This window comes from Dryobates pubescens, chromosome 20 (assembly GCF_014839835.1).
Source record: "Dryobates pubescens isolate bDryPub1 chromosome 20, bDryPub1.pri, whole genome shotgun sequence".
In the NCBI taxonomy this organism is placed as follows: domain Eukaryota; kingdom Metazoa; phylum Chordata; class Aves; order Piciformes; family Picidae; genus Dryobates; species Dryobates pubescens.
The window spans coordinates 2009552-2032729 of record NC_071631.1 but is presented as its reverse complement, the minus strand read 5'-3'; the positions used below and the strand labels follow the sequence as shown (position 1 = coordinate 2032729).

General features: G+C 63.1%; 2 protein-coding genes across 7 annotated transcripts in view; both read left to right on the top strand.

Annotated features, from left to right (window-relative positions):
- Window positions 1-470: 470 nt before the first annotated feature.
- Window positions 471-1795, top strand: NDUFS5 (NADH:ubiquinone oxidoreductase subunit S5). Its single transcript, XM_009908528.2, has 2 exons — window positions 471-764; window positions 1506-1795. Exons 1-2 carry the CDS (start codon window positions 549-551, stop codon window positions 1608-1610), a joined length of 321 nt encoding a protein of 106 aa, XP_009906830.2. The 5' UTR covers window positions 471-548; the 3' UTR covers window positions 1611-1795.
- Window positions 1796-8998: 7203 nt separating this feature from the next.
- Window positions 8999-23178, top strand: part of MACF1 (microtubule actin crosslinking factor 1) — a 176916-nt gene continuing 162736 nt past the window's right edge. For 3 of the 6 annotated variants that reach the window (XM_054170416.1, XM_054170417.1, XM_054170406.1), the window contains exons 1-2: window positions 8999-9104; window positions 10432-10702. In XM_054170416.1, coding sequence (XP_054026391.1) covers window positions 10483-10702 — 220 coding nt within the window. In that variant the 5' untranslated portion in view covers window positions 8999-9104; window positions 10432-10482. Of the gene's footprint in view, window positions 9105-10431; window positions 10703-16117; window positions 16274-23178 lie in introns of those variants that run through there. The other 3 variants (XM_054170415.1, XM_054170414.1, XM_054170408.1) reach the window with 3 other exon arrangements.

Sequence of the window (23178 nt, the reverse complement as noted above, 5' to 3'; positions counted from 1 at the left end):
CTGGAGTGGGACACTGGGAGCCCTGGGGTAAGACGAGCACTGGGAGGACACTGGAAGCCATGGGAGGACACTGCAAGTATCTGGTGGGCTTTGGCTGGAGGAGTACTGAGAGGACACTGGGAGCTCTGGGAGGACACTGGGAAGTCTGGAGGACACTGGGAGGTCTGGGAGGACACTGGGAAGTCTGGAGGACACTGGGAGGACACTGGGAGGTGTGGGAGCGCACTGGGAGCTCTGAAGGACACTGGGAGCAGTGGGAAGAGGCTGGGAACGCTGGGGAAGCCTGGGTGGGCTGCCGCAGCAGCCGGCAGGGGTCGTTGGGGCGCGGCAGGAGGCCTCTCCTCCAGGCCGCTAGAGGGCGGTGCAGCGGGGAAGGGCTCCCGAGGCGCGGGTCCCGCCGGCTGCGCCGTAAAGCGCGGCGCTGTCGCGGCTGCCGTTGCTCTTGACGGCGTCGTGAAAGGCTGGTGAAGGACGGCGGCGGGTGCGGGCGCTCGGCCCTGAGCGTGTCGGTGTGCTGACAGCGCCCGTGCGGCGCCGAGCGCGGAGCCATGCCCTTCTGGGACCTGCAGCGGCAGCTGGGCATCGACGTGGACCGGTGGCTGGTGCGGCAGAGCATGCCGCAGCCCTACGGCATCGCCGGCTCCTGCCACGCCTTCGAGCGCGAGTGGATAGAGTGCGGGCACGGCCTGGGCCAGACCCGCGCCCGCCGCGAGTGCCAGCCCGAGTACGAGGACTTCATGGAGTGCATGCACCGCACCAAGCTGGTGAGAGCCGCGGCCGAGGCGGGGCGCCGGGGGTCCAGCTCAGACTGAGGGCGGGCCCTGAGCTACCTAAGGCGGCGGCGGGGAGCAGCTGAGCCCCCGGGCTAGGCAAGGGAGAGGGTGCTGAAGGTCTGGGTGAGTCTGGAGGAAGGCAGTGGGGCACCGGGGCTGTGCTGCGAGGACCCGAGGTGCTGGGACAGGCTGGGCTGAGGGCCTAGGCCAAGCCCTTGAGAATGTTCTGGGGCCCTGGTGCAGGCTGGGGAGAGGGATTGGGGATGGGAGTAGCTGCCAGGTGTGCTGCTGGGTGCAGCCTCCCAGCTGTCAGCTCTCAGCGTAAGGGGGGAGGCTTGGTCCTGCAGCAGCCCTTCCCCCAGGGGTGGTGTGGGGCAGAGCTCTGCAGATCCTTCCTCCCTGCCTTCATGGCCCTCCTCCTCTCCAGCAGCAGCTGCAGCCAGTCCTCGGCTGCAGCAGCCATGGGAGAAGCTGCTGCCTGGTCAGCTGTGGGCTGAAACCCCAGTTGCCAGCAGCAGCAAAATGTGTTGTGACAGCCTGAAAGCCCAAAAAGCCTTTGGCAGGAGGCTCAAACCCACATGAGGAGCCCCAGGGCAGGGTTAGTGTGGGTGCCACACGCACACAGCTTCTGGGGGGCTGCCAGGACCTGCACTGGGAACCATCAAAGTTCTTCCCTGACTGCTGTGACCCTGTTGTGTGCCTGCTCCATCCCTCCTGTGTGTGCTTCCCCAGGCTATGAGGCTGAAAACCATCCTGGCCCAGAGGGACAAGCTGATCAAGGAAGGGAAGTACACTCCTCCTGACTACCACAAGGGCAAGGAGGAGCCACGGCCTTGAATCCTGAGGAGGTGGCCAGCAGTCACCTGTGGAGCCATGGTGGGAGACTCCTCTGGGAAGAAAACCAAGGACACAGCTGCATTGTGCTGGAGCTCTAGGGGGCACTCTGCATTGGAGCCCTGCCCCTGCTGAAGGGGTTGACACCACTTTGGGCATCACTTGAACAAGTAAATGTCTCCTTTGCAATGGCCTTTGGCTCTGTCTTGTCTCTCTTTTTCCTGAGTAAAGCACAGCCTCAGGTTCTCTCTGCTCAGCAGCACTGCCCAGGGAGCTCCTGAGACACCAAAACCACCACAGTGGTGCTGGGGATGTGCCCTTGGGGAGGTCAAACCCTCCTGGAGCTGGAGGGAGCTGGTGCTGACTTCTCCCTTGGTACTTACAGCTCCTGAGGGAGGCCTCACCAAGCCAGGCCTCCCAGGCTGTGATCAGTGCTGGGGTAACCTGAAAGAGTTAAACACTCACCAGTCCCAGCTTGTCCTGCCAGACTTCATCCCCAGTTACAGGCAGCACTGGACTGGTGCTGGGCTGCTCCCAGTCACCCTCCAGTTGGCAGTGTGTGAGGTGCAGACCCAGCTCACACCACGCTCTGCTGGAGGGATTTGTGCCTCTCCTGCCTTTTCAGTGTGTGGGAGGCAGATCTCCTGGCTGGGGGCTTTGCTTTGGAACCCTCTGAGTCAGCAGGATCCCTGCAGCAGGCTCTGGGCCTTGCTGATGGCAGCTGGTGGGTGGCCCTGGGGCACTTTGTCCCCTCCTAGCAGCAGGACCTGCCTGTGCTGCTCCCCCATCCCAGGGTGGGGGTTTCCCCCCTGTCCCCTCCAAACCCAGGGTGGTTTTGTAAGGGGGAGAATCAGGTGAGTGCCTGGCAGTGGAGAGGGGACAGGTCTGAGCTTTAATCCTTGCTTTTCATGCTGTTCATTGTGGCTTTAATGCTTAATCTTTGGTGCAGGTGGAGCCTCTGGGTTCCCTGATCCTGGCAAATCCCTCTGCTGGGATGACAAAGGCTGATCCCAGCCTGCTGTGGCCTCCAGCAGGAGGAGAGGCAGAGCTGCCCCTGGGGGCTGTGTGGGGTGGTTGCTCCTGGTTGCAGACCACAGGTCTCTAACTCCTGCCCCAGCAGTGCCAGGGCTCAGGATTTTGGGTGTGCACCTCTGTGTCTGGCTCCAGCCAGGAAGCTTTGTTCTTTCCTGCCTCTTCAGGGCCACACAGCAGTGGTGGCTGAGCTCCTCTTCACCTTGTGAATGATTAACTGGGTGGGGGAGAAGCAGTGGTTGGAGTGGTCTGAGTGGAGATGCAGAAGGCCTGCAGTTGGAGGGTTTCAAATTAAAGGTGCCAGAGGATCCCAGAATCCCAGCAGGGTGGAGTTGGAAAGGACCTCTGGAGCCCACCCAGCCCAAGGCCCTGCTCCAGCAGGGCACCCACAGCAGCTTGCCCAGGAGCAAAACAGCCAGGGGGGGTTGGAAGGTCCACAGCCTCTCTGGGCAGCCTGCTCCAGGCCTCCAGCACCCTCACACCAAAGGAGTTTCTCCTCCTGTTCAGGTGGAACCTCCTGGGTGCCAGTTTGTGCCCATTGTCCCTTTCCCCTGGACATCACTGAGCAGAGCCTGGCCCCAGCCTCTTGCTCCCCACCCTTTATCTCTTGCTGAGCATTGATCACCTCCCCTCTCAGTGGGCACCTGGACCCCTCCTGGGTGCCCTGACTCTGGGCACAGGCCCTGGCAGAGCAGCCCCCTTGGGTACCACAGCTGGGTGCTGTGTCTCTGAGGCTCTCTGTGCTGTCCTTGTGCCACCCTGGAAGAAGCTGCCCTGGATTTCACCTCCGTCCCATGTGGGCTGTGGCACTGATGTCTTGCAGGTGCTGTGCCAGCAGGATTTGGCCTTTGGGGCTGCTGCTGCTCCTCACCAAGCTCTTCTCCTGCAGCTCCTTCTGAAGCAGCTTTTCCAAGTGCTGCCAGGAGGCTTCTCCCTTCCCCCAGGCCCAGATGGATGCATTACTACGGCCCAGATGGGTTCCCTCCGCTCAGGCTGATTCAGGGCTGCCGTCAGAGCCACGTCCTTCCCTGGCAGGAGCAGGCACTGGGGGGAGGGTGGCATCAGGGAGCCCCCAAATCCAGATCCAATCAGTCCTCAAGCTGCTGGTGATGGGGAGCTGCTCCCCCTGTGTGTGTCCAAGGGGCTGAATTGGTGCTCTCAGCTGTGAAGGTTATTCCCTGGCAGTTGGTCTCAGCAGAGAGCTTCCATAAGGCTGCCAGCCCTGGGTGGATCACAGTGTCCTGGCTCTGAAACTGCTGAGGGGGAGCTCCATGGGCAGCAGTGGAGGGAAACACCAGGAGGGTGGGAGAGTGGGCAGAAGTGGGGATAGTTTGGGGGTGAAAACCTCCTTGGAGGCTCCTGGAACCGGGGTTGGGGTTTGCTGCTGGAGCCACCAGAACTGATAAATGAGGGACAGAGAGGGGAAAACCAGGCTGGGGTGGAGCTGGAGCCATGCCCCAGGAGCTGGAGAGTGTGAGCTGCAGTGGGGAGCTGTCCATGGGGGCTCTGGGGAGAGCAGAGGGGCTGGGGCTGTGTGGGTGGGGGGCACGAGGACCAAACTTGCACCTCTGGGAAGTAGCAAGCAGGGCTGAGCTGTGCCAGTGTGCTGGGAAGCACCCACACCCCGTGGGCTGCTGTGTCAGGAGCTGTTTGCCCACACAGCCAGACCTCAGTTTTCCCAGGATCAGCCTCTGGATTTCACAGATTCATGGATCACAGGATGGGTTGGGTTGGAAGGGACCTCAAAGCTCAGCCAGTTCCAACCCCTGCCACGGGCAGGGACACCTCCCACCAGCCCAGGTTGCTCAAGGCCTCACCCAGCCTTGAACACCTCCAGGGAGGGGACATCCACAGCCTCCCTGGGCAGCCTCTGCCAGTGCCTCCCCAGCCTCACTGGGAAGAATTCATTTGAAAGCAAGGATGGAAATCTGTGGAGTGGCACCAGCCAGGAGGTCAAACCTGTGTCAGTCCTGGTGCCTGCCTCCCTCTCCATTGCAATCACTCATTATGGGGGACAACTAATTACCCTTCCCCTGGAGGTGTTGTGCACCACAGAGGTGGCTGTGGGGAGGCAGCAGGTTCCCAAGGCTGTCCCTGGGGACGATTCTTTTGGTGGCAGCTGAACTGTGACAGCAGCACAGAACCAGAGAATGATGAGGGACCCCTGGAGACCATGGAGTCCAAGGCTCCTGCCAGAGCAGGATCACCTTGGACAGCCCAGGAACAGGAGCAGGTCCAGTATGGCAAAGCTCTCATGAGCAGGCTGCAGCACCAAGCTCCCAGGAATTGCTGAGTGGGGGAAAAAACAACCCCCAGAGCCAAGCAGGCTGCGAAAGGGAAGGGTTTTGCTCTCCCAAGGAGAGAGGGGGGTGGGGGGAAAGGGGCTCAGCAAAACACACAACAACTCGGTGGTGTCAGGAGTGACTCATCTCGTGGAGAGGAAACGTTCAAGTGTCTCTCAAGCACTTCTGCCTCCCGAGGGGCTCTTCAGACCCAGCCAAAATCTAATTGTTCTGGCGCTAGTTGTTAACGCAGCCAAGGGTGAGCAGCGGGGACTGGGAGGAGCTGATCGCTGTGCGGTAGTTAAAAGCTCTGTCAGATCTCTCAGCCCACAAGGAAAATGACCAAAGACCTGATGAAAACAATCAATTTGATGGAGATAAAAAGAGAGACCTCCCAGCGCTGGCAGGAGGAGGCTGTGGCTGAAGCTCTGGCGGAGCAGCAGTGAATCAAAAATGGATCTGATGATCCCGGCTGAGCTCCTGCAGGCAAAAGGGATTTGGAGCATCCTCAGCTCCTCCAGGCAGCTCACCACGGAGCCCTGAACGAGGTTCCCTTTCCCGCGTCTGGTAGAGCCACGTTTGTGTTCCACTATTTGCTTTTCGTCATTCCTCGGATGTGGGGCACAGCCACATCTTGGTTGCGTGGCAGGCACCTAGGCTGGGCTGGGCTGGACGGGGAGGTCCCCACCGGCCAGGAGCCGGTGAGGGCAGCACTCGCATCGCTCCCCGGCTGCATTCCCGGCAGAGTCTCTTCCCCTCAGCTCCCCCATTCCCATTCTCCTACAAACCTGAGCTGCACAGGGGCAGGAGCTGGGGCCCCGGGGAGCGGCTGAGCTCCCATCTCCTGCAGCTCCCGCTGCTCCCACAGCCCCGGATGTGCCGGGAGCCTCCAGCAGCGTCTGCAGCTCCTCTCTGCCTCGGAGAGGGGGAAAACCAACTCCTGGGAGATGAATAATTTATCAAAAGTCAGGGGAAAGGCAGGTTTCGGCTGGGGGAAGGTTTTAATGAGGGAGAGGGGACAAATCCTGGGGCAGAGCCATGTGCTGGCTGGTCGGCACCGGAGGCATCTCCCTGCATCCCTACAGATACCGAGTGGGACCCCAAGGTCTCAGCACCTTCCTCGGATTGGTGTCCGCAGGACCCTGGCAGGGAGCGGTGGGGAGGAAGGGGTGGGGGTCCCACGGTCCTGCTGTGCAGGGCAGGACACAGGGAGATGAGACATTTAGGGAGGACACCCCCTGCCTGCCTCCCCCCTTCCTGCTGAGGTAACGACTCCCTGACCCCCACGCAGGCAACACAAGGCAGGATCTTAACCCAGATTCGCAGCACAAATAATCCAGCGCCGCGGGGCGCTGCCAGGGATTTCTGGAAGCACGTTTGGGGAGTGAGATCCACGCAGGCTGGAACAGGCAGCGCCTCCCAGCCGCGCTCACTCCTCCGGGGCTCAGCGCGGCTCCAATCGGCCGGCTTCGGGCACCACGAGGGAGGAGGAGGAGAAGGAGGCGGAGGCTGGAGCCCAGACGGTGCCACTGAGCAGAGGGTGACAAAGGGATGTGTCAGCCTGCAGCCAGCGCCGTGGCGTGCGGGTGCCCGCAGCTGGCCGTGCGCTGAACCGTGAGGCTTGTGCCCTGGCAGTGAGCAGTGCCCAGTGCCATGGGTGGGAGAGAGCGCGGCCAGGGGCATCGTGCCCATCACCCCGGTGTGGGAGCATCGTGCCCATCACAGTATCACAGCACATTAGAGGTTGGAAGGGACCTCCAGAGGTCATCCGGTCCAACCCCCCCTGCCAGAGCAGGATCACCCAGGGGAGTCTGCACAGGGATGCATCCAGGTGGGGTCTGAAAGCTCCGCAGCCTCTCTGGGCAGCTGCTCCAGGGCTCTGTGACCCTCTCTGTAAAGAAGTTTCTCCTCCTGCTGAGGTGAAATCCTCAGTGTTGAAACTTGAACCTGGTGTCTCTTGGCTTATTGCTGTGCACCACCCGGAAGAGCTTGGCCCCTTCCCATGACCCCCACCCCTCAGATAACGACAGACATCGATCAGGTCCCCTCTCAGCCTTCTCTTCTCCAGACTAAACAGCCCCAGGGCTCTGAGTCTCTCTTCACAGGGGCGATGCACCATGAGCTGGGGAAGCCATGGGGCTGTCACCTCAGGCCGCAAACCTGCGGCAGAGCCACCCAACCTGTCCGGGAGCTTTGGGCACGGCTCGGGCAGCGTCTGCCTCTCCAGGCACATTCCTCCTCCCAGTGTGTCTGAGGCCACTGGCTCCAGCAGGAGCCCTTCCCACTCCCCAGCTCTCAGGGATTTTGGAGTCTCCTGTGGTGCCCTGCTCGAGCACAGCAGCTTCATTTATCCCCAAGTGTCCAGCATGGACCCAAACACCTGCTCAGAGTGGGGGAGACCCTCATGGGAGGAGCAAAGAGAAAGTGGTGCTGGGGCAACAGGGCTGGAAGTGGAGCAGTGGGGCTGGAAGTGGAGCAGTGGGGCTGGAAGTGGAGCAGTGGGGCTGGAACTTGAGCAGTGGGGCTGGAACTGGAGCAGTGGGGCTGGAAGTGGAGCAGTGGGGCTGGAACTTGAGCAGTGGGGCTGGAAGTGGAGCAGTGGGGCTGGAAGTGGAGCAGTGGGGCTGGAACTGGAGCAGTGGGGCTGGTGCTGACCCTCGAGGACACCATTTTCCATCACACCCAGTACAGTGCCCACACCCAGCACCAGCCTGGCCTGGCCTCAGCATTATCAAGGCTCTTGGGGAGCTCATGCCCCCATGACCAGCTGGTGTCTGCAGGGCCTTGACCGCTGCAGCTGTGGCCTCGATTCACCCCACCAGTGCCTCCACTCCCGGGTGGGTTATGGCCGAGTGCTTGCTCCTGCTCTGCCCATCCCATCCCCGTCCCGGGATCCGGCCGGGCAGGGCTGCAGGGCAACACGTGCTCTGCAGAGTCACGTCCCAGGTGTCCAGGAGCAGAGCTGTCACCACACCCCCGCGCCCTGTCCTCCGCTGCCTCCCACCCCCTGGCTGGAGGTACTCGAGGAAACAGCCGCCGGGAAGCAGAGAGGGACGTGCTGGGATGAGATCTGAAAACCAGTGGGGGCGAGATGCCCATGGGCCAAGCAGCTCCACCGAGACCCCAGGGGGACTGGGGCGCCGGGCTTGGCCCTGCCAGGCGCGGCGCCGCCGCGGGAGCGGCCGCGCTGGCTCGGGGCCGTGGCACGACGCCGCTGCCGCTCGCTGGGCCCCGCCGTCGGTGCGGGGCGGCTGGATCTGCCCTCCGCCGGAGCAGTTGATCCTGCTTCACTCCTGCCAGGCAGCTGGGGCTGTCCTGCAGCTCAGCCACCCCTTCGGGCTGCTGCTGGTGACCCTGCCGGCGCCGCGGCTGCTGCCAGCGCTGACTCGCTTGGCACTGGGATGCTTCGTAGCCCCGCAGGTGAGCCCTGGGCACCTCATGGCTTATGGCTGCCTTCAGCACAGCCCTCCCCAAGCCCCTTCCAGGCCTGACCCTGCTCCTGCCTCCCTGCTGCGTGCTCCTGCCAGGACTGCTGGCCCAAATCGATGGGTGCTCTAATTATCCTGGCCTGGATGGGGGAGGTGATGGGGGGGGGGGGAGAATGGATGGGCTGTGTGGGGACCTGCTAGCTGTTTTGGGGGGAGCAATGGGGGTTCAGGGTGGGAGACAGGCAGAGGGCGCCCAGGGAAGCTGCGGACAGGCTGGGGGATCCCCCTGTGTAATGGGGGTGCAGAGTGGGTAGCCGGCATCGGGGTGCTCTGAGGGGCCGTGGGCAGATTGGGGGAGTGCAGGATGGATCGAGGGGTGCCCGGTGCTGGATCGGGGGTGCCCGGGGACGAGGGGGCCGGGGTTGGGCTGGTGCAGGGGCGGGTGGTGCCGAAGCCGGTCCCCGGAGCTGCGAGAGGCGGTCGGGACCCCCCCGCCGCTCCGTGCCGCCCCGGTGGGCAGGGCCGGGGGAGGTGCCGCGGCGGCGGGAGCGGCGGGAGCGAACGGCGGGGCCGGGAACGGCCGTACCGGGAGCGGCCGTACCGGGAGCGCACGGCGGGGCCGGCAGCCGCGGGGGGGGCGGGAGCGCACGGCCGGGGCCAGGGCCGGGGCCGGGACCGGTAGCGGCTGCGGCACCGGGAGAACCGCGTCCTGCCTGCACCGAGCCGCCGGGACCGGGACCGGAGAGCTGCCGGGGGTGAGCGGGGCCGGGCTGCGGGAATGGGGGGTGCGCACCGGAGATGGAGCGGGGAAAGGCGGCGGATGGGGCGGGGATGGAGCTGGGCTGGAGCACGAGCAGCAGGAGATGGAGATGGAGCGGGGATGGAGCGGGGAAAGGCGGCGGATAGGAATGGGGATGGAGCGCGGAAGGGAAGCAGCAGCTGCCGGGGCTGGGCTGGGGCTGCGGGCACCGGAGGATGCCAGCGGAAGCTGGGCAAAGGGGGAGCCCAGCCCCGTGTGCCCCTGCCGAGCTGTGCCCGCACCCTGCTGCCTCCCGCACCTGCTGCTCCCCCTGCCCGCCCTGCTCAGCCCCCGCAGCACCCCCCCCCCCAACCCTTCGGGTTCCCCAAAAGCAGGGCGAGGGCTGAACCGCTGGGTGCTGGTGTCAGGGCTGGGGTGGGGGGAGACGCAGATTTGGGCCAGGATTGGTGGTTTTTGCGGGTTTCAATGAGGGGTGAATGACTCATGGAATCCTTTTCTCCCTCATGGAATCCTTTCTCCCTTTCTTGCAGTGCTGTTTCGGTTGGGGTTGGGTTTTTGGTTCTGGGTTTTTTTTTGGGGGGGTGGGGGTCTCTTTGTTCCTGTTTTGCTGATGAAACGATGGGAATCAGGGAAGGCTGGGAGCGGTGGAGGCGGCTCCTCAGCCGCGGCACCTCGGCTGTAGGAGTCTCAAGCATTTCGTGTGCATTTCTCCTGGTCGAGCGCTTAGAGGACACAATGAGAACGATTTGAAATCCGCCTCATGCGAGGTGCTTGCTTGCCCAGCGTGTGTGCACGGCACAGCTCGCCCTGTGTGCCGCGGAGAGCTCAACCATTTTCCCCTTCCCATCATTTAATGGTTTGCCCTTTTGTTTCCCCCTATTTTGGTTTTTTTTCCCCCCAAACCTCGCTCCCATTCCGAGAGGGGAATCGCTGAGGGTACAAAGGGCAGTGCCCATCTGATTTCTTCTTGTAGTGAGCACAAAGAAATGGAGCCCAAAAGGATGGACTTAGCTTTGTGGGAATGAGCTGGCGCTGGGGGTGCCAGCCTGGGCTTTACTGGCCACTGTGTCTTGTCCCCCCCCAACCCCTCACCCCCCATTCCTGGTTTCCCCCAGCTGTCAGAGCAGCAAGGGGGACGCTGAGGTGGCGTTTAGGAGCTCTGGGAGGGCCGATTCACTTGCCCAAGAAGGTGCTTGGGCACAGGCATGAGGGCAGAGATGCCCGTGGCGGGGTGATCCCTTCTCCAGTACCCCCAAGACCCGCGGCAGGGAGGGAACCGCGGCCGGCGGCCCGGTGTCAAGCGCTGTTTGCTCCTTCTGCAGGCTGCCACCCGTGGGGACGTCCTGCCAGCCTTGCTGCCCGCACCCTGGGCCATGTCGTCCTCCGACGAGGAGACCCTCAGCGAGCGGTCGTGCCGGAGCGAGCGGTCATGCCGGAGCGAACGCTCCTACCGCAGCGAGCGCTCGGGCAGCCTCTCCCCGTGTCCCCCCGGGGACACCCTGCCCTGGAATTTACCCCTCCACGAGCAGAGGAAGCGGAAGAGCCAGGACTCGGTGCTGGACCCGGCCGAGAGGGCTGTCGTCAGGGTGGCAGGTAAGCCCTGGTCCCTGGCGGCTCCCCCCGAGGGTGGGTGGACGGAGCTCCCTGGGCTCCCCTCGCGGTGCCCGAGATGGTCTTGGGATCATCCCTGTACCCCGCTGCTCCGCAGGGATGCTGGGGATAGATGGGATGAAGGGAAGGAGGATGGATGTGGCCTTCGGTGGCTGAGGGCCAGGGTGGAGGTTCGGCTCTGCGATGGCTTTGTCCTGTCTGATGGCTTTGTCCTGTCCGGGCAGGGCTCGCCGCGGGTTGTTTGTACCCTCGGCAGGCTGGGGTTAAGCGATGACTGCGCGCCCTGTTGGGTGACATTAAAACACCTAATTAAGGTCTAAGTGGCTCCTTGGTGGAACAATGTCCTTGGCCAGACTCCGGGGAGGAATTTCCCCTGGGAGGTTTGTGATTCGCACCCAGCCGATGGAGCCGGGGCTGCTCCTTCCCCGCGACGGTGCCTATCCCATCACTGTGGTCACTGGAGACACCTCGGGGTCCCTGTGCTGCTGGGTCGTGGAGGGGACGCTGGCCTGCGTGCCCCCTTGCCTGGAGTGCTCCCACAGTACCCCCTGGCTGCTGTACCATCCTAGGGGAAGCAATGGGGATGGGAAGGAGAATCAGAGACAGGGATGGACCCACCGTGGCTCCTTTCCCAAACACTGGCTGATGGGGCTGGTGAGGACACTGCTCTGGGGTCACCAAGGAGGCAGGATGGAGGAGCTTCACTCAAGGTGGTGTCCCTGGATGTTGGAGCTGGGCTTTGCTTCTTCACCTGGGACAAATGGCCACTGGGGGCTTTGATCTGCAGCTGCTGGGCTCTGGCCCCTTCTCTCCACACCTCGGGGCCTTTGATCTGCTCTCACCGGAGCAAACAGGGCTATGGGGCCATCTGAGGGCCCTCCACTGAGTTCTGAGCAGGCTGTTCCCAGCTGCTGCCCCAAGGGAATTCCAGAGCTCAGCTGGAGGTGGGCATGATTGTGGCAAAGCCCTGGGGCACCCACCCTGCCCTGCCCACCCCTGCCAGCACCCAGCTGGTGGGAAAATAGACCCCAGTGCTGGACTCCACGCTCTGTGAGGCCTTAGATTGGGAGTACTGGGGAGGAGGAGGGACCCTGCTGGCACAGGGGCAGGTCCCACAAGGTCAGGGGAAGCAGCAGGAGGCTGGCTGCCTGCTCTCCATGCCCACCCCACATGGGCACTGTGGGGTGTGTGTGGCTCCGGCCGTGCCATGGTGCTGCTGGGGCAGGTTGTGCCATCCCAGCTCCAGGCATCCAGGGGCAGGAAGAACCAGTTGAGTCAAATGAGGGTTCTCAAGGAGGTGCTGGCTGGGGCTGGGGGAAGCAAATGTGCAGGGTGCGGCCAAGCCCTGCCCCAGACACCAGCGCTGCTGAGGCTGGGGGCTGGCTGAGCTGCTGGGCTCCCACCACCCCCACCACTGCTCATGGACTGCTCAGGCTGCCCAGGGAGGTGGTGGAGTCCCCATCCCTGGAGGTGTTCAGGAAATGTGTGTCCCTGGCACTTGGGGCCGTGGTTTAGTGGCTGTGGTGGTGTTGGGTTGATGGTTGGACTCAATGGTCCTGGAGGTCTTTTCCAATCAAAACCATTCTATGACTCTGTGATTCCACACTCTGAAAACCCCATCCTGCTGGGTGCTGAGCACCCCCCACACCTCCAGGGCTGGGCCTTGCTGAGCCATTTCCCCAGCTGCCTTTCTCCTTTCATGGCCGGGCTGCTGGGCTCCCACCATCCCCATCCCTGCTCACGGACTGGTTCTGCTCTGATCAAAAAAAATATCCCATCCTGCTGGGTGCTGAGCACCCTCCCTTACCCCAGGGGCTGGCCCCTGCTGAGGCACAGCCGTTTCCCCAGCTGCCTTTCTCCCTGCCTGCCCGGGATGCTGAGCGTTTGTCGTCAGGCTGGCTGGATCCAGCCGGTGATGAAAGGCAGGGGGGCGGCACCGGAGCAGCTCTCCTGCAGCTTCCCCATTAAAAATAACTGGAGAGGTGCAGCCAGACAGGGGCTGAGCCGGGAAGAAAGAGTTTGGAGACAGTTTTGTGTCACCAGGCTTGGAAATGAGCTGAAATATTGATTGGGCTCCTTGCATTATTCAGAGGGAGTGTCTGCAGCAGGCTGGCTGCCCCCCCCCCGCCCCCTGTCCCCTCCCAGGGCTTGGGGACCGGGGGTGGTGGCTGGTGGGATGTGTCCAAAGGGGGCTGGCACCACCTGGTGTTGCCTGGGGAGGGGGACAGGGCTTGGCTCGCTGGGACCCCTGGGAATGGAGCCTGAGCATTGTGTGGGGACAGCCAGAGGGCTGTGAGACCCCATAGAGGCAGCACAGGAGACACTTAGGTGGTTGGGGGGGGTGGGCACATGGATCCGGGGTGCTCCTAACTCACTGCCCATGGGGGCTGATGGTCTCTGCATCCCTTCTGGCCATCAGAGCCAGGGAGAGGAGGACTCAGCTGTGCCCTGGGAGGGGACACACCGGTGAGGACCTTGTGAGAGGTGCTGGTGTCATGGCGGGGCTGGGACATGCTGCTGCCCGCCCTGGGTTGTCTGTACCCCCGGTGCTGGACTGGGGCCCCAGGCAGCCTCTGGAGCCGTTCCCTGCTTTGCTGGCATTGTCCTGGAAGGTGATGACATGGGGAGGGGGGAAGTGGCAGAGGGGGAGGTGGGGGTGGCAGAGGGGGACGTGGCAGGTCAGAGTTGGGCTCTTGGCACCTTGCTGTTCTGTCTTGCTTCAGCAGCTTGGCAGAGGCTGACGGCCCTGGGGGGGCTGCTTTGGGAAGAAAAGGCTTTTTCATCCTGGACCTGTTGGCACTGGGTCCTGCCAGGGGTCTCCGTGGGGTGCAGGGGGGGTGCCGAGCTGTGAGGGGCTGGGGAAGGGGGGTGACGACAAGGGGTGAGCAGCAGGGCAGGGGTGACAGGAGAGGCGTCGCGGGGGCTTTCCGAGGGCTGTGCTCGGTCTGGTTGAAAAGGCTCCTGGGAGTCCTTTGTCACCCGGGAGCGACACCCGAGGCGCTGGCAGAGGCAGCCTTGGCTGAGCAGGGAAGGAGCTGGGGGGGCCGGGGGGTGACTTGAGCTCCATCCTCGGGACGTGGGAACAAAACCTCCTCACTCCCTGCTGCCTTGGGAGCCGCGAAGCCGCCCGCTGGCGGGGCCGGGGCAGGATTTGGGCATCGCTCCCGACGCCCGAGGAGGAACTGGGAGGTGCCAGCTGGCGGCTGCGGAGTCCCCTTGAAGGCGTTTTTGGGTCAGGTGGAGGCTGGGAGCGCAGGAACCTCTGCAGGGGCCGTGCCCGGTGGGGGATGTTCTGCCCTCCCCCTCCTCCCCCCCGGGTGGCTGCCCCTCGCTTTGGCACCTGGACATTGGTATGTTAATTACTGCTCCCAATTAAGGTGCCACCGTGAAGGGGAGGTGCCTCCAAAGGTGGGGTGAAGAGGGTGGTCTGTGTAACCCCCACCTCAGGCTGGTGGCTGCAGGAGGAAGATGAGGACGATGAGGATGAGTATGGAGGTGAGGGTAAGGATGAGGGTAAGGGTGAAGATGAAGATGAGGGTAAGGATGAGGATGGGGGTTAAGGATGAGGGTGAAGATAAGGATGAGGGTGAAGATAAGGATGAAGATGAGGGTAAGGATGAAGATGAGGGTAAGGATGAAGATGAGGGATAAGAGGAGGGTAAGAATGAGGGTGAAGAAGAGGGTAAGGATGAGGGTGATGGTTGCTGCTGGCCTCTCGCCATCACACAGAGGGATGTGGGGTGTAGCTCCCCGCCTGGGGGTGCCACTGGGAGGTTTGGGGGCGGTCTCCCCTGGGTGACGGTGGGGAGACACTGGCTGGCTGCGCCGAGCAGGATGGGGCTTTTCTGGTTGCCATGGATACCCAGCTGGCAGAGCCTGGCCCTCCGGTCGCCATGGCAACGGCGCAGCCAGGGTGAAAAAGCAGCATCTTGTGCTGGCCAAAAAGGGCTGGGATTTGCCCTGGTGGGGGCAGGGATTTGCCCTGGTCGGGGCAGGGCTACCCAGGTGGGGGGGGCTGGGTCTGGCCTGGGCACGAGGAAGGAACTTGCTGTTGGCTGAATAGGAGGTGCTGGGAAATGAGGTCCCTGGGGTGTCCCCCGGGCTGCGGACAGCCACCTCTGTGCCCTCATAAGGGCTGTTTTGGGGGGCACTTGGGGGCTTGGCTGTGTCACATCCAGAATTGCCAGGCCTGGAGGGGCTCAGTGGGGTTTTGGTGGGTGAGGGGGTGCCAGGCAGGTTTGGCTTTGCACCCTGTCTCTGTTTTCCCATTGAGGTTTACCCCTGGTTCTGTGTGCCCCTTGGTAGGGTCCTCTATCCCCACCTCCCCAAGGTGATACCAAGGGGCTTCCCATTCCCCCCGAGGCTTGGCACCCCCTGCACCCCATTCCTGTACCAGCTGGAGGTTTGGTGGCAGTAGGGACAGACCCTGATCTTCAGGAGTGGGGTGTTAGCAGCCCCTGGCACCCCATGGGTGAAATGTGGGGCTGGGGCCATGTGGGGCTGCCCTTGGTCCCTGGCTCTTGGGCTCTCCCACAGCTGCTCCTGCGGGGTGCAGAGCCCTGATGCTTGGGGCTGGTGGGTGTGGGGACAGAGCGGGACCCTCATCCTGGTGGGCAGCAGGACTGGGTCAGCTGAGATGCCTCCTGGCTTGGTGGGGCTGAGCACTGGGATGCACTGGAAGGCAGTGGTCTGGGCCCACTAGGATGCATCGGGATGCAGCAGTCTGGGTGCACTGGGGTGCAGCGCTCTGGGGTCACGGGGCACACTGGGCGGCTGCACTCTGGGCTCACTGGTGTGCACTGGTTGCCACCGGGAAACGCTGGGAGGCTGTGTGTCGCCAGGCGGCAGTGACGACGCTGGGAGGCGGTGGAGGGCCTGGGGGGGCCCCGGTGTCACGGGTGGCCCCGCCTAGGCGGTGTCACCTACCGGGGCCTCCACCCAGTGTCCCCTCCCAGTGTTCCCACCCAGTGTCACCTCGTGGTGTCCCCCCACCCAGTGTCCCCCCTTCTCGGTGTCACCCCTTGGTGTCCCCTCACCCAGTGTCACCTCCCGGTGTCCCCCCCACCCGGTGACTCCTCCCGGTACCACCCTACCCAGTGTCACCTCCCGGTGCCCCCACCCGGGGCTACCCCTCGCCTCCGCCAGAGGTCGCGGCAGGGCCGGGGCGGATGTCAGGGGGCGGGGTCCAACACAAGGGGGTGGAGCCGACGTGAAAGGGGCGTGACCGATAGTGGGGCGTGACCAATAAGAGAGGCGGGGCCTACCCCGAGGGGGCGGGGCATACCGAGAGGGCGGATCGGCAGCTCAAGGGGCGGGGCCTGGCGGGCGGGGCCTGGCCCGGGGGCGGTGCCGCGGGCGGGCGGCGGCGCGGGCGGAAGCGGGGCTGGGCGCAGAGCGGGCGCAGTCCGGCCCTGGCCGCGCCGGCAGCTGCACCGGGGCCGCCGGCACAAAGGGCCGCCATGGCCGGCTACGTGCCGGGGCAGCTCCCGGCCAACCTCAGCCAGGAGAAGGAGTTTGTTCAGGCCTACGAGGACGTGCTGGAGCGTTATAAAGGTACCGCGGTCGGTGGGGCCCGGTGTGGGGCCTGGAGTAACCGACGGGGGCCGCCCCGCGGGAGCTTGAACCGGCGCCGTTCCTGTGCCCGTGGCTGGGGCTCGGGGTTGGGGGGGGTGGGTCGGGTCTCGTCTGGTTCCCGTGGGTGGGATGGTTGGGGTGCGCATCCCCCGCGTTGCTCAGCGGCAGCTACAGTGACCCCTGCGTGGGGTGTTCCCGTGCGTGGGGTACCCGAGGGAACAGTGTCCTCTGCGTGGGCTGTCCCCGTGCGTGGGGTAGCGAGGGGCAATGTTCCCTGCGTGGGCTGTCCCCATGCGTGGGGTACCCGAAGGAACAGTGTCCCCTTGCGTGGAGCGTCTGGGGTCCCACTGTCTCTGGTGTCTCCTGTGTGGGGTACTCGAGGGGATGCCCGGTGTGCCCTGCGTGGGGAGTCTGAGTGTTCCCTCCGTGGGGTGCCTGGGGTCCCAGTACCTAAGCTGTTCTCTGCATGAGGTGCCTGGGGTCTGTGTCTCTGTGAGCTGTGTCCGAGGGCTGGATAGCCTTGGTGTCCTCTCCGTGGGATGCCTGGGGTCCCTGTTGTCCCCTCCGTGGGCTGCCCAGGGGCTTAATGTTCCGCTGTGGGGTTCCGGGAGTCCCTGTGCCACCCGCATGGGCTTCCCGGGGGCAAAATGCCCTTATGTGTGGGTGCTGGACTTCTTGTATCCCCTGCGTGGGGTTCCCAGGGTCTCCGTGTCCCCTGCATGGGCTGCCCAGGGGTTCAGCATCCTTGAGGGGGGTTTCTGGGGTCCTGGGCTCTCTGCCTTGCCCGCATGGGCTGCGCTGTGTCCCAACACCTCACCTTTCCTCCCGGAGCACCGCAGCATCTCCGTGCCCTTACCCTGGGGTGGAATGAGGTCCACGGGCACCCCCCACCTCCCATCCTTACTCTGCGCTGCCCTGGTCTCCCCATAGCCCCCCGTGGGGCTGAGCTTCATCTCCCTGAGACATACCTGGGCGGGGATGGAAGGCTGAGGTGCTCCCGAGGCCCCGGTGTCGGTACCGGCAGTGAGTGTGCAGTTTTGATGTCAGTGCCTCGTCTCCGGGAGTTTTGTGCATTTCCATTCTTCTTCTTCTCCTCCTTCTGTTTGTTTTCCCTCTTTGCTGCAGGGATAGACTTGTCTCGAAGCCCAGATTTCAGCCCCACAGGGCTCCCGGGGCTCAGTTTTGTAACTTTAGCAGCCAAGACTCTTTAAACCGCGGATGGCTGAGTGGAGCCGAGCCTGGAGCTCACAGCTCCCGTTTCCTTCTGCTTCCTTTTCCTTCCTCCCTGCCGAAAACAGGGAGTAATGACCCCCCCCCTCCCCCGGCTTGCTCCCTGATCCAGAGGGTGCCGCTCAGACCTCCCAGAGGTGGGAGGAACAGGGCAGCCTGGCTCTGCTTTCACAGGCAGCAGGGGAGAGAAAAGCCTCTTTGGGTGCTTTGGAAAGGGGCTGGGTAACGTGACCTGGGCTTGTCCAAGGGCTTGACAAACTTTTTATTAACAAGAAGGCTGCTTTGATGTCGTTGGGCTGAGCGTGGAGACGCGGAGGAAACGGTGCAGCAGCTGCCAAGGGAAGGAGCTGCCTTTTGCCTCGGCCTTTTGCTTTTGTTCCAAGCAAGAAGCTGCAGTTGCGGTGCCTGTCTCTGCCGGTCCTGGCTGTGGAGCATCGCTGGGCTGGGTTCCCTCTCACCCAACCCCAGGCTGCAGCTCTTGGTGCCCTCATTAAGCTGGGATTCCCCCCCCCCCACCCCACCGTGAAGGAGGTTTGGTTGGTTGGTTTATCTTTTTTTTTTTGTAGGTCAGAGCTAATTTCAGCACTGGGTTATGGTAGTTGCTTGGAAATGCCCTGCTGGGTGGTGTTTGATCTTGTTTGTGGTGTAGGGGAAATGAGTGTTTGTGCTGCAGAAATGCTTTGCTTTGCCTTTGACCCCTTCCCAGCTCCCCACCCCCCCCCCTCCCAGGACATCTCCTGTGTGCTGCAAGCCCCCCACTTTGGGTCACTGAGCTTTGAGTTGGCTCTTCCCTGCTTTCCTGTTGTTTTTTCCTGCTATCTGGAACAAGTTTTCCGCTGGCTCATCCCCTCCCCCTCTTAATCCTGCAGAAATGGAGAGTTTTCACCCAAACGTGGCTGCTGGGGGCTGAGCACTGAGAGGTGGGGCTTGGGCCCTTCTCCCTAGTCTCAGGTGATAGAAGGAGAGGAAATGACCTGCAATTGTGCCAGGGGAAAGGTTAGTTTGGAGGTGAGGTAAGAATTTCTTTGCTGCAAGAGTGGTCAGGGCCTGGCACAGGCTGCCCAGGGAGGTGGTGGAGTCCCCAGCCCTGGAGGGGTTCAAGAAACCTGTGGCCATGGCACTTGGGGCTGTGGTTTGATGGCCGTGGTGGGGTTGGGTTGGTGGTTGGACTGGATGATCTTGGAGGTCCTTTTCAACCAAAACCAATTCTATGACTCTGTGACAACCATGAGGCTGATGTCTGGCTCATGGTGGCCACTTCATACCTGCTGCATCCAGGACTGCTGGCACTGGCTTGTGCTATGGGAGGGCAAGGAGGAAGCCAGGACTGCAAATGCCTCCCAGCCTGTCTAGCAGGCAGCTCCACTCCTTCTGATAGGAAAACAACCTAAAAACCCCAACCTGAGCAGCAGGGCCTCCACCATCCAGCAAGCTGGGCCAGGCCTGGAGGCCGGTGGCACAGAGAGGTCCCGGAGCTGGCACAGTGAGCTGTGGATCCTGCCCTTCTCCACGGAGCTGGAGTTAAGCAGCTGGCAGATCCCTGTGGTTCCTTTCTTTATCCAAACACCCACCTCAGGCAGAGCAGAGCTGGGGGGGTGCAGGGTAGGTGGGTGCTGCAGTGCTGCCATGCTCGTGGGGTGCTCCTGCTCCCAGGCCTGCCGGGGGAGGAGGTTGGCATCGGCGTCGTGAGCTGGCGTGGGCACCGCGGGGGCACCCCCGGCCCCGCTGCCGGCGGAGCTGCTGTCAGGTGCTACCTGATGCTGCACCCTGGTCCTCAGGGGGTTGATTGAGCAAGGGGATGGGGCTCAAAGTAGGCATTTGGGGGTGTGTGGAGGCTCTGGGGCCGCCCCGAAGTGCTTGGAGCGTGGCAGAGCTGCCCTGCTCTTGGCTTGCTTTGGCTGCTGGTGTGCCCGGTGGGCACAGCACCCTGCAGGGTGTGCACCTACAGCCTACCACCGAGATCTTCACCAGGCTGGCCCAGCTGAGAGCCAGCAGGGCAGTTTCCCAGGGAGGCATGGTGTGGGGTGGCTCCCAGCCCTGCTTTGCCTCCCGGCTGCATCGTGGTGCCGTGGCACATGCCAGGACCTGCAGCTGGAGAGAACGATCACAGCAGCCTGGGGGGTGGCAGTGGAGCTGTCAGGGACCCCTCTGGATGCTGCCACCACTGTGATGGTGGAGCTTTCAGGGACCCTTCTGGGTGCTGCCACCGTGGCAGAGCCAGCAGTCAGAATCTGGGCAGGAGGGGAAGCCCTGATCTGTCCTCTCTGGCAGCACTGGGGCAGAGCTTGGAGCTCTGTGGAGCCTTCTGGGTGCTGCCACCATGGCAGAGCCATCGGTCAGAGGGGGCTGGGCAGGAGGGGATGCCCTGATCCGTCCTCCTGTGGGTGCTGAGTGGAGCTTGGCACCAGAGGGCTGCTGTTTATCCCCATGGCCTGTCCCTCCCGTTGTGTCCTGGCCGCTTGCTGTGCCCTCAGGGAAGCAGGAGGTGGCAGCTGGCTGCGCTGTGGCAGTGCAAGGGTGGCAGTGCTGCTGGGCAGTGCTCAGCACGGGTCACAGCCCTCTAAACATTAACTCATCGACCCTGCTGAAATCCTTTCTTTTCAATAATCAACTCTTCTCCTTTTTTGGGGGGATCAGGGGTGGAAACCTGGAGCTGGAGTGCCCTGGAAACCTTTTCCCCAGCCCCGGTGCTGTCTCTGCCTGCTCCGTGGTGCCCAGCACGTGGCCTGGCTTGTTTGAGCTGGGCAGCATGGCTTGGCTTTGTCACCTTGACTGCTCGACCTGAGTCGGTGCTGGGGAGGGAACAGCCTGCTCAGGAGCTGGGGAGGTGACCCCAGGGTGGGAATCCTTATATCTGGAGTACCTTGGGGCCCTGCTTGTGGTTGGTGGGCAGCAGTCCTGGCCATGCTCATCTCTCAAGAAGGTTTCTTGGTGTGTGTGTGCTTGTGGTGTGCTCTAAGAAATGCCACCAGAGGTGTGGGGACCCCAGTGCTGCAGGCTTGGAGCTCCAAGGTGCCCCCAGTTCCCTGAGCTGAGCATGCAGAGCTGCCTCCCCACCTGGGGCTGTTGCTGCTGGGATTTCATCCTGTGAGGATAAACATCGTTGCTGGGTGGTGCTGAGCAGGCTGCAAGATGCCTCTGTGGTCTGCAGGAGTGCTGACAGGACTGGCAGCGTGCTGGTGACTCCTCACAGGGGGAGAGGAAGCCTTTCTTCCTCCTCATCCCCCACGAGGAGGGGTGACCATGGCAGTGGAGAGTCCCTGGTGCAGGGAAGCTGGGAGCTGCTGGTTTGTCATCAGCAGGGTGATTAACATCTGGTATTTTGGGGAGGCATGTGGCAGTTGCTGACTTCCCTGGGACAGGGGGAGGAGCAGGGACCGAGGGTGGGCTGAGGAAGGCAGCAGGAGCCTTGGGCTGCCCCCCAGGGCATGAGGGCATGGTGGAAGGAGCTGGTTTGCTGCCGTTTGTTTTGGCCAGGAGGGGAATGAAGTTGGAGGTTTTTCAGGTGAGAGGATCCACCCTGCCTCGCCTGGCCAGCGTTCTGCTGCCTTCCTGCTGCACTCCTCTCCATTCCCAGCAGCTGCTGGTGCCCCCTGGGCTGGCCTGGCCTTGCTGGGGGCACCTGCCTTGCCCTGCATCCCGCTGGCATCTCCAGCCACAAAAGCCAGGGCAGCAGTGGCAATGCCATGGTCATGGGCAGGGAGCCAGGGCAAAACGGGGCCGGGGCTGAGCCCTGCTTGCAGGGCTGGTGGCTGCTGCTCCTTTCCATGTGAGAAAAGCCCCTGGGGAGGTTGGGGCTGTTGGTGCACCTGCAAGGTGCCCCTGGTACCTCCCTGGCATGGGTACCAGGAGGTGGTGTGACTCCCGTGCCGGGAAGCTTTGCTCTCCTTTCAGCAGCCAGCTCCTGCTGAGCTGCCTCTTGGGGAAGGGCTCAACTCTTCTGTGCCCACCTTGCCCGGCCCTCTTCCCCTCCCCCCCCCCCCCCGCCTTGCCCTGCTCCCCCCTCCCCCTTGCCCTGCTCCTGGCGTTCCTGTCGGAGCCTTTTCCTTCCTGGCTCCTGCTTCAGGGTGAGACTGAAGTCTTTGACCTCAGTCTGCTGGTTTCTGGCCAGTCTCCTTTCCAGGCTCGTCTTGCTTGTGTCAGCTAAGTTTAGACTGCTCTGGCCATGGCCATGGCTGATGCCAGCGGCAAGAAACCTCCCAGAGGGAAGCAGAAGAGGTTTTATTTAAATTCAAAGTGTCTTAACGGCGCCCTTTGAGCAGCAGGGTGATAAAGCCCTTTGTATGCGCTTGGAACAGATAAATGCAGGCTGCGGGGCGCTTCACTGTCTGGTTTCTCCTGTCTTGGTGCAGGGAGCAGCCACACCACAGCTCGGGGTGGGTGTGCAGGAGCTGCTCCCCTCTGGGGCTTCCCAGATGAAGCCATTTCTTGCTCCATCTCTCCTGCACGGAGGGGCCTGGAGCCCTTCCCGGGGCCGTGGGCTCAGCCTGGCTCCTGCACGGGGCACTGTTTCACCGCTGGCTGCAGCAGCAGGGCTGGGACAGGCGTGGGGCAGCTGGCAGGACGCGCTGGGAAATGCTGTGGCCCTTCCCAGGGCTCTGCTCAGCCGGGGGAGGCCTGGGAGGAAGGTTTTGGGGAGCTGCTTCAATCCCACCCCAGGCTGAGCCGCAGGCAGCACGGTCGGGTGGGTGCTGGGGGGCACCCAGGGTGGGATCTGCAGCCTCTCAGGCTTCAGCTCAAGTTGGAGGAGGGTGACTGTGGTGGTGCTGGTTTGACTGGGGAGTGTTGGTTGGAATCCATTGCCTCCCTGGAAGGAACACAAATGCATTCTCATTAATATTCCCCAGGGCTGGCTTCCATGAGCAGCCTCTGCTGTGCTGGGGAGCGTGGGCAGGGCTGGCTGGTGCCTGGTGCAGGCTCTGCTCACCCCAGGGGGCTCAGGGGGCTGTGGGGGATGAGGTTCCTGGGAGCTCGTGGGGCTGGGATCCCTCTCCCTGAGCACCTCTCCAGCCCTTCCCTGCTCCTCTCAACACCCAGGGCCGTGCCCAGGGTGTTGCTGCCTGGGGAAGCTCTGTGCTGTGTGGCTGGATCCTGGCAACAGCAGCTGAGTTTTCCAGGGTGGATGAGGCAATCGCTGCCCCTAGGGTGAGGAGGTGCAGTGGTGGGTGTGAGGGCACACCTGGCGTGGGGATGGCAGCCTGCTCTGCTGGGAGCCCTGATTTCTGGGGCTGGGGGTGGCTGTCACCCACTAGCTGCCCCCCAGCATGGCCACACAGAGCCAGCCTGGGTGGGTCCATGGGGAGCACCCAGAAAGCAGCTCCTCTCTGCACCCCAGCTGCTTGCTGACACCTTTCCCACCCCATCAGAGCCTGTGGGTGGGAGCCAGTGCAGCTGCTGCTGGGGGGTGGTGGTGGGTGGGCAGTGGGTGCAGGCAGGGTGCTGGTCTCCATGGCATGGGGAGGAGAGCAGCTTCCTGGCAGCTCTTCCCTGCTGCTGGCAGCATTGGCAGCCCCCATCCTGCATCCCAAGCAGCCAGGCTTGCAGCATCCCTGCTGGATGCTGACCTCGAGTTCCCCTTTCTCCTTCCAGATGCTCTTTCTCCAGGCTTGCTGGAAGCTCCAGACTGAACATCTCAGGGCTGCCCTGGTCTGGGG

Excerpts from the sequence above, each read along its gene's own strand:
- NDUFS5 (XM_009908528.2), top strand. The coding sequence starts at position 549 with ATGCCCTTCTGGGACCTGCAGCGGCAGCTGGGCATCGACGTGGACCGG. Across the intron at positions 765-1,505 it reads GCATGCACCGCACCAAGCTG|GCTATGAGGCTGAAAACCAT; the intron begins GTGAGAGCCGCG and ends GTGCTTCCCCAG.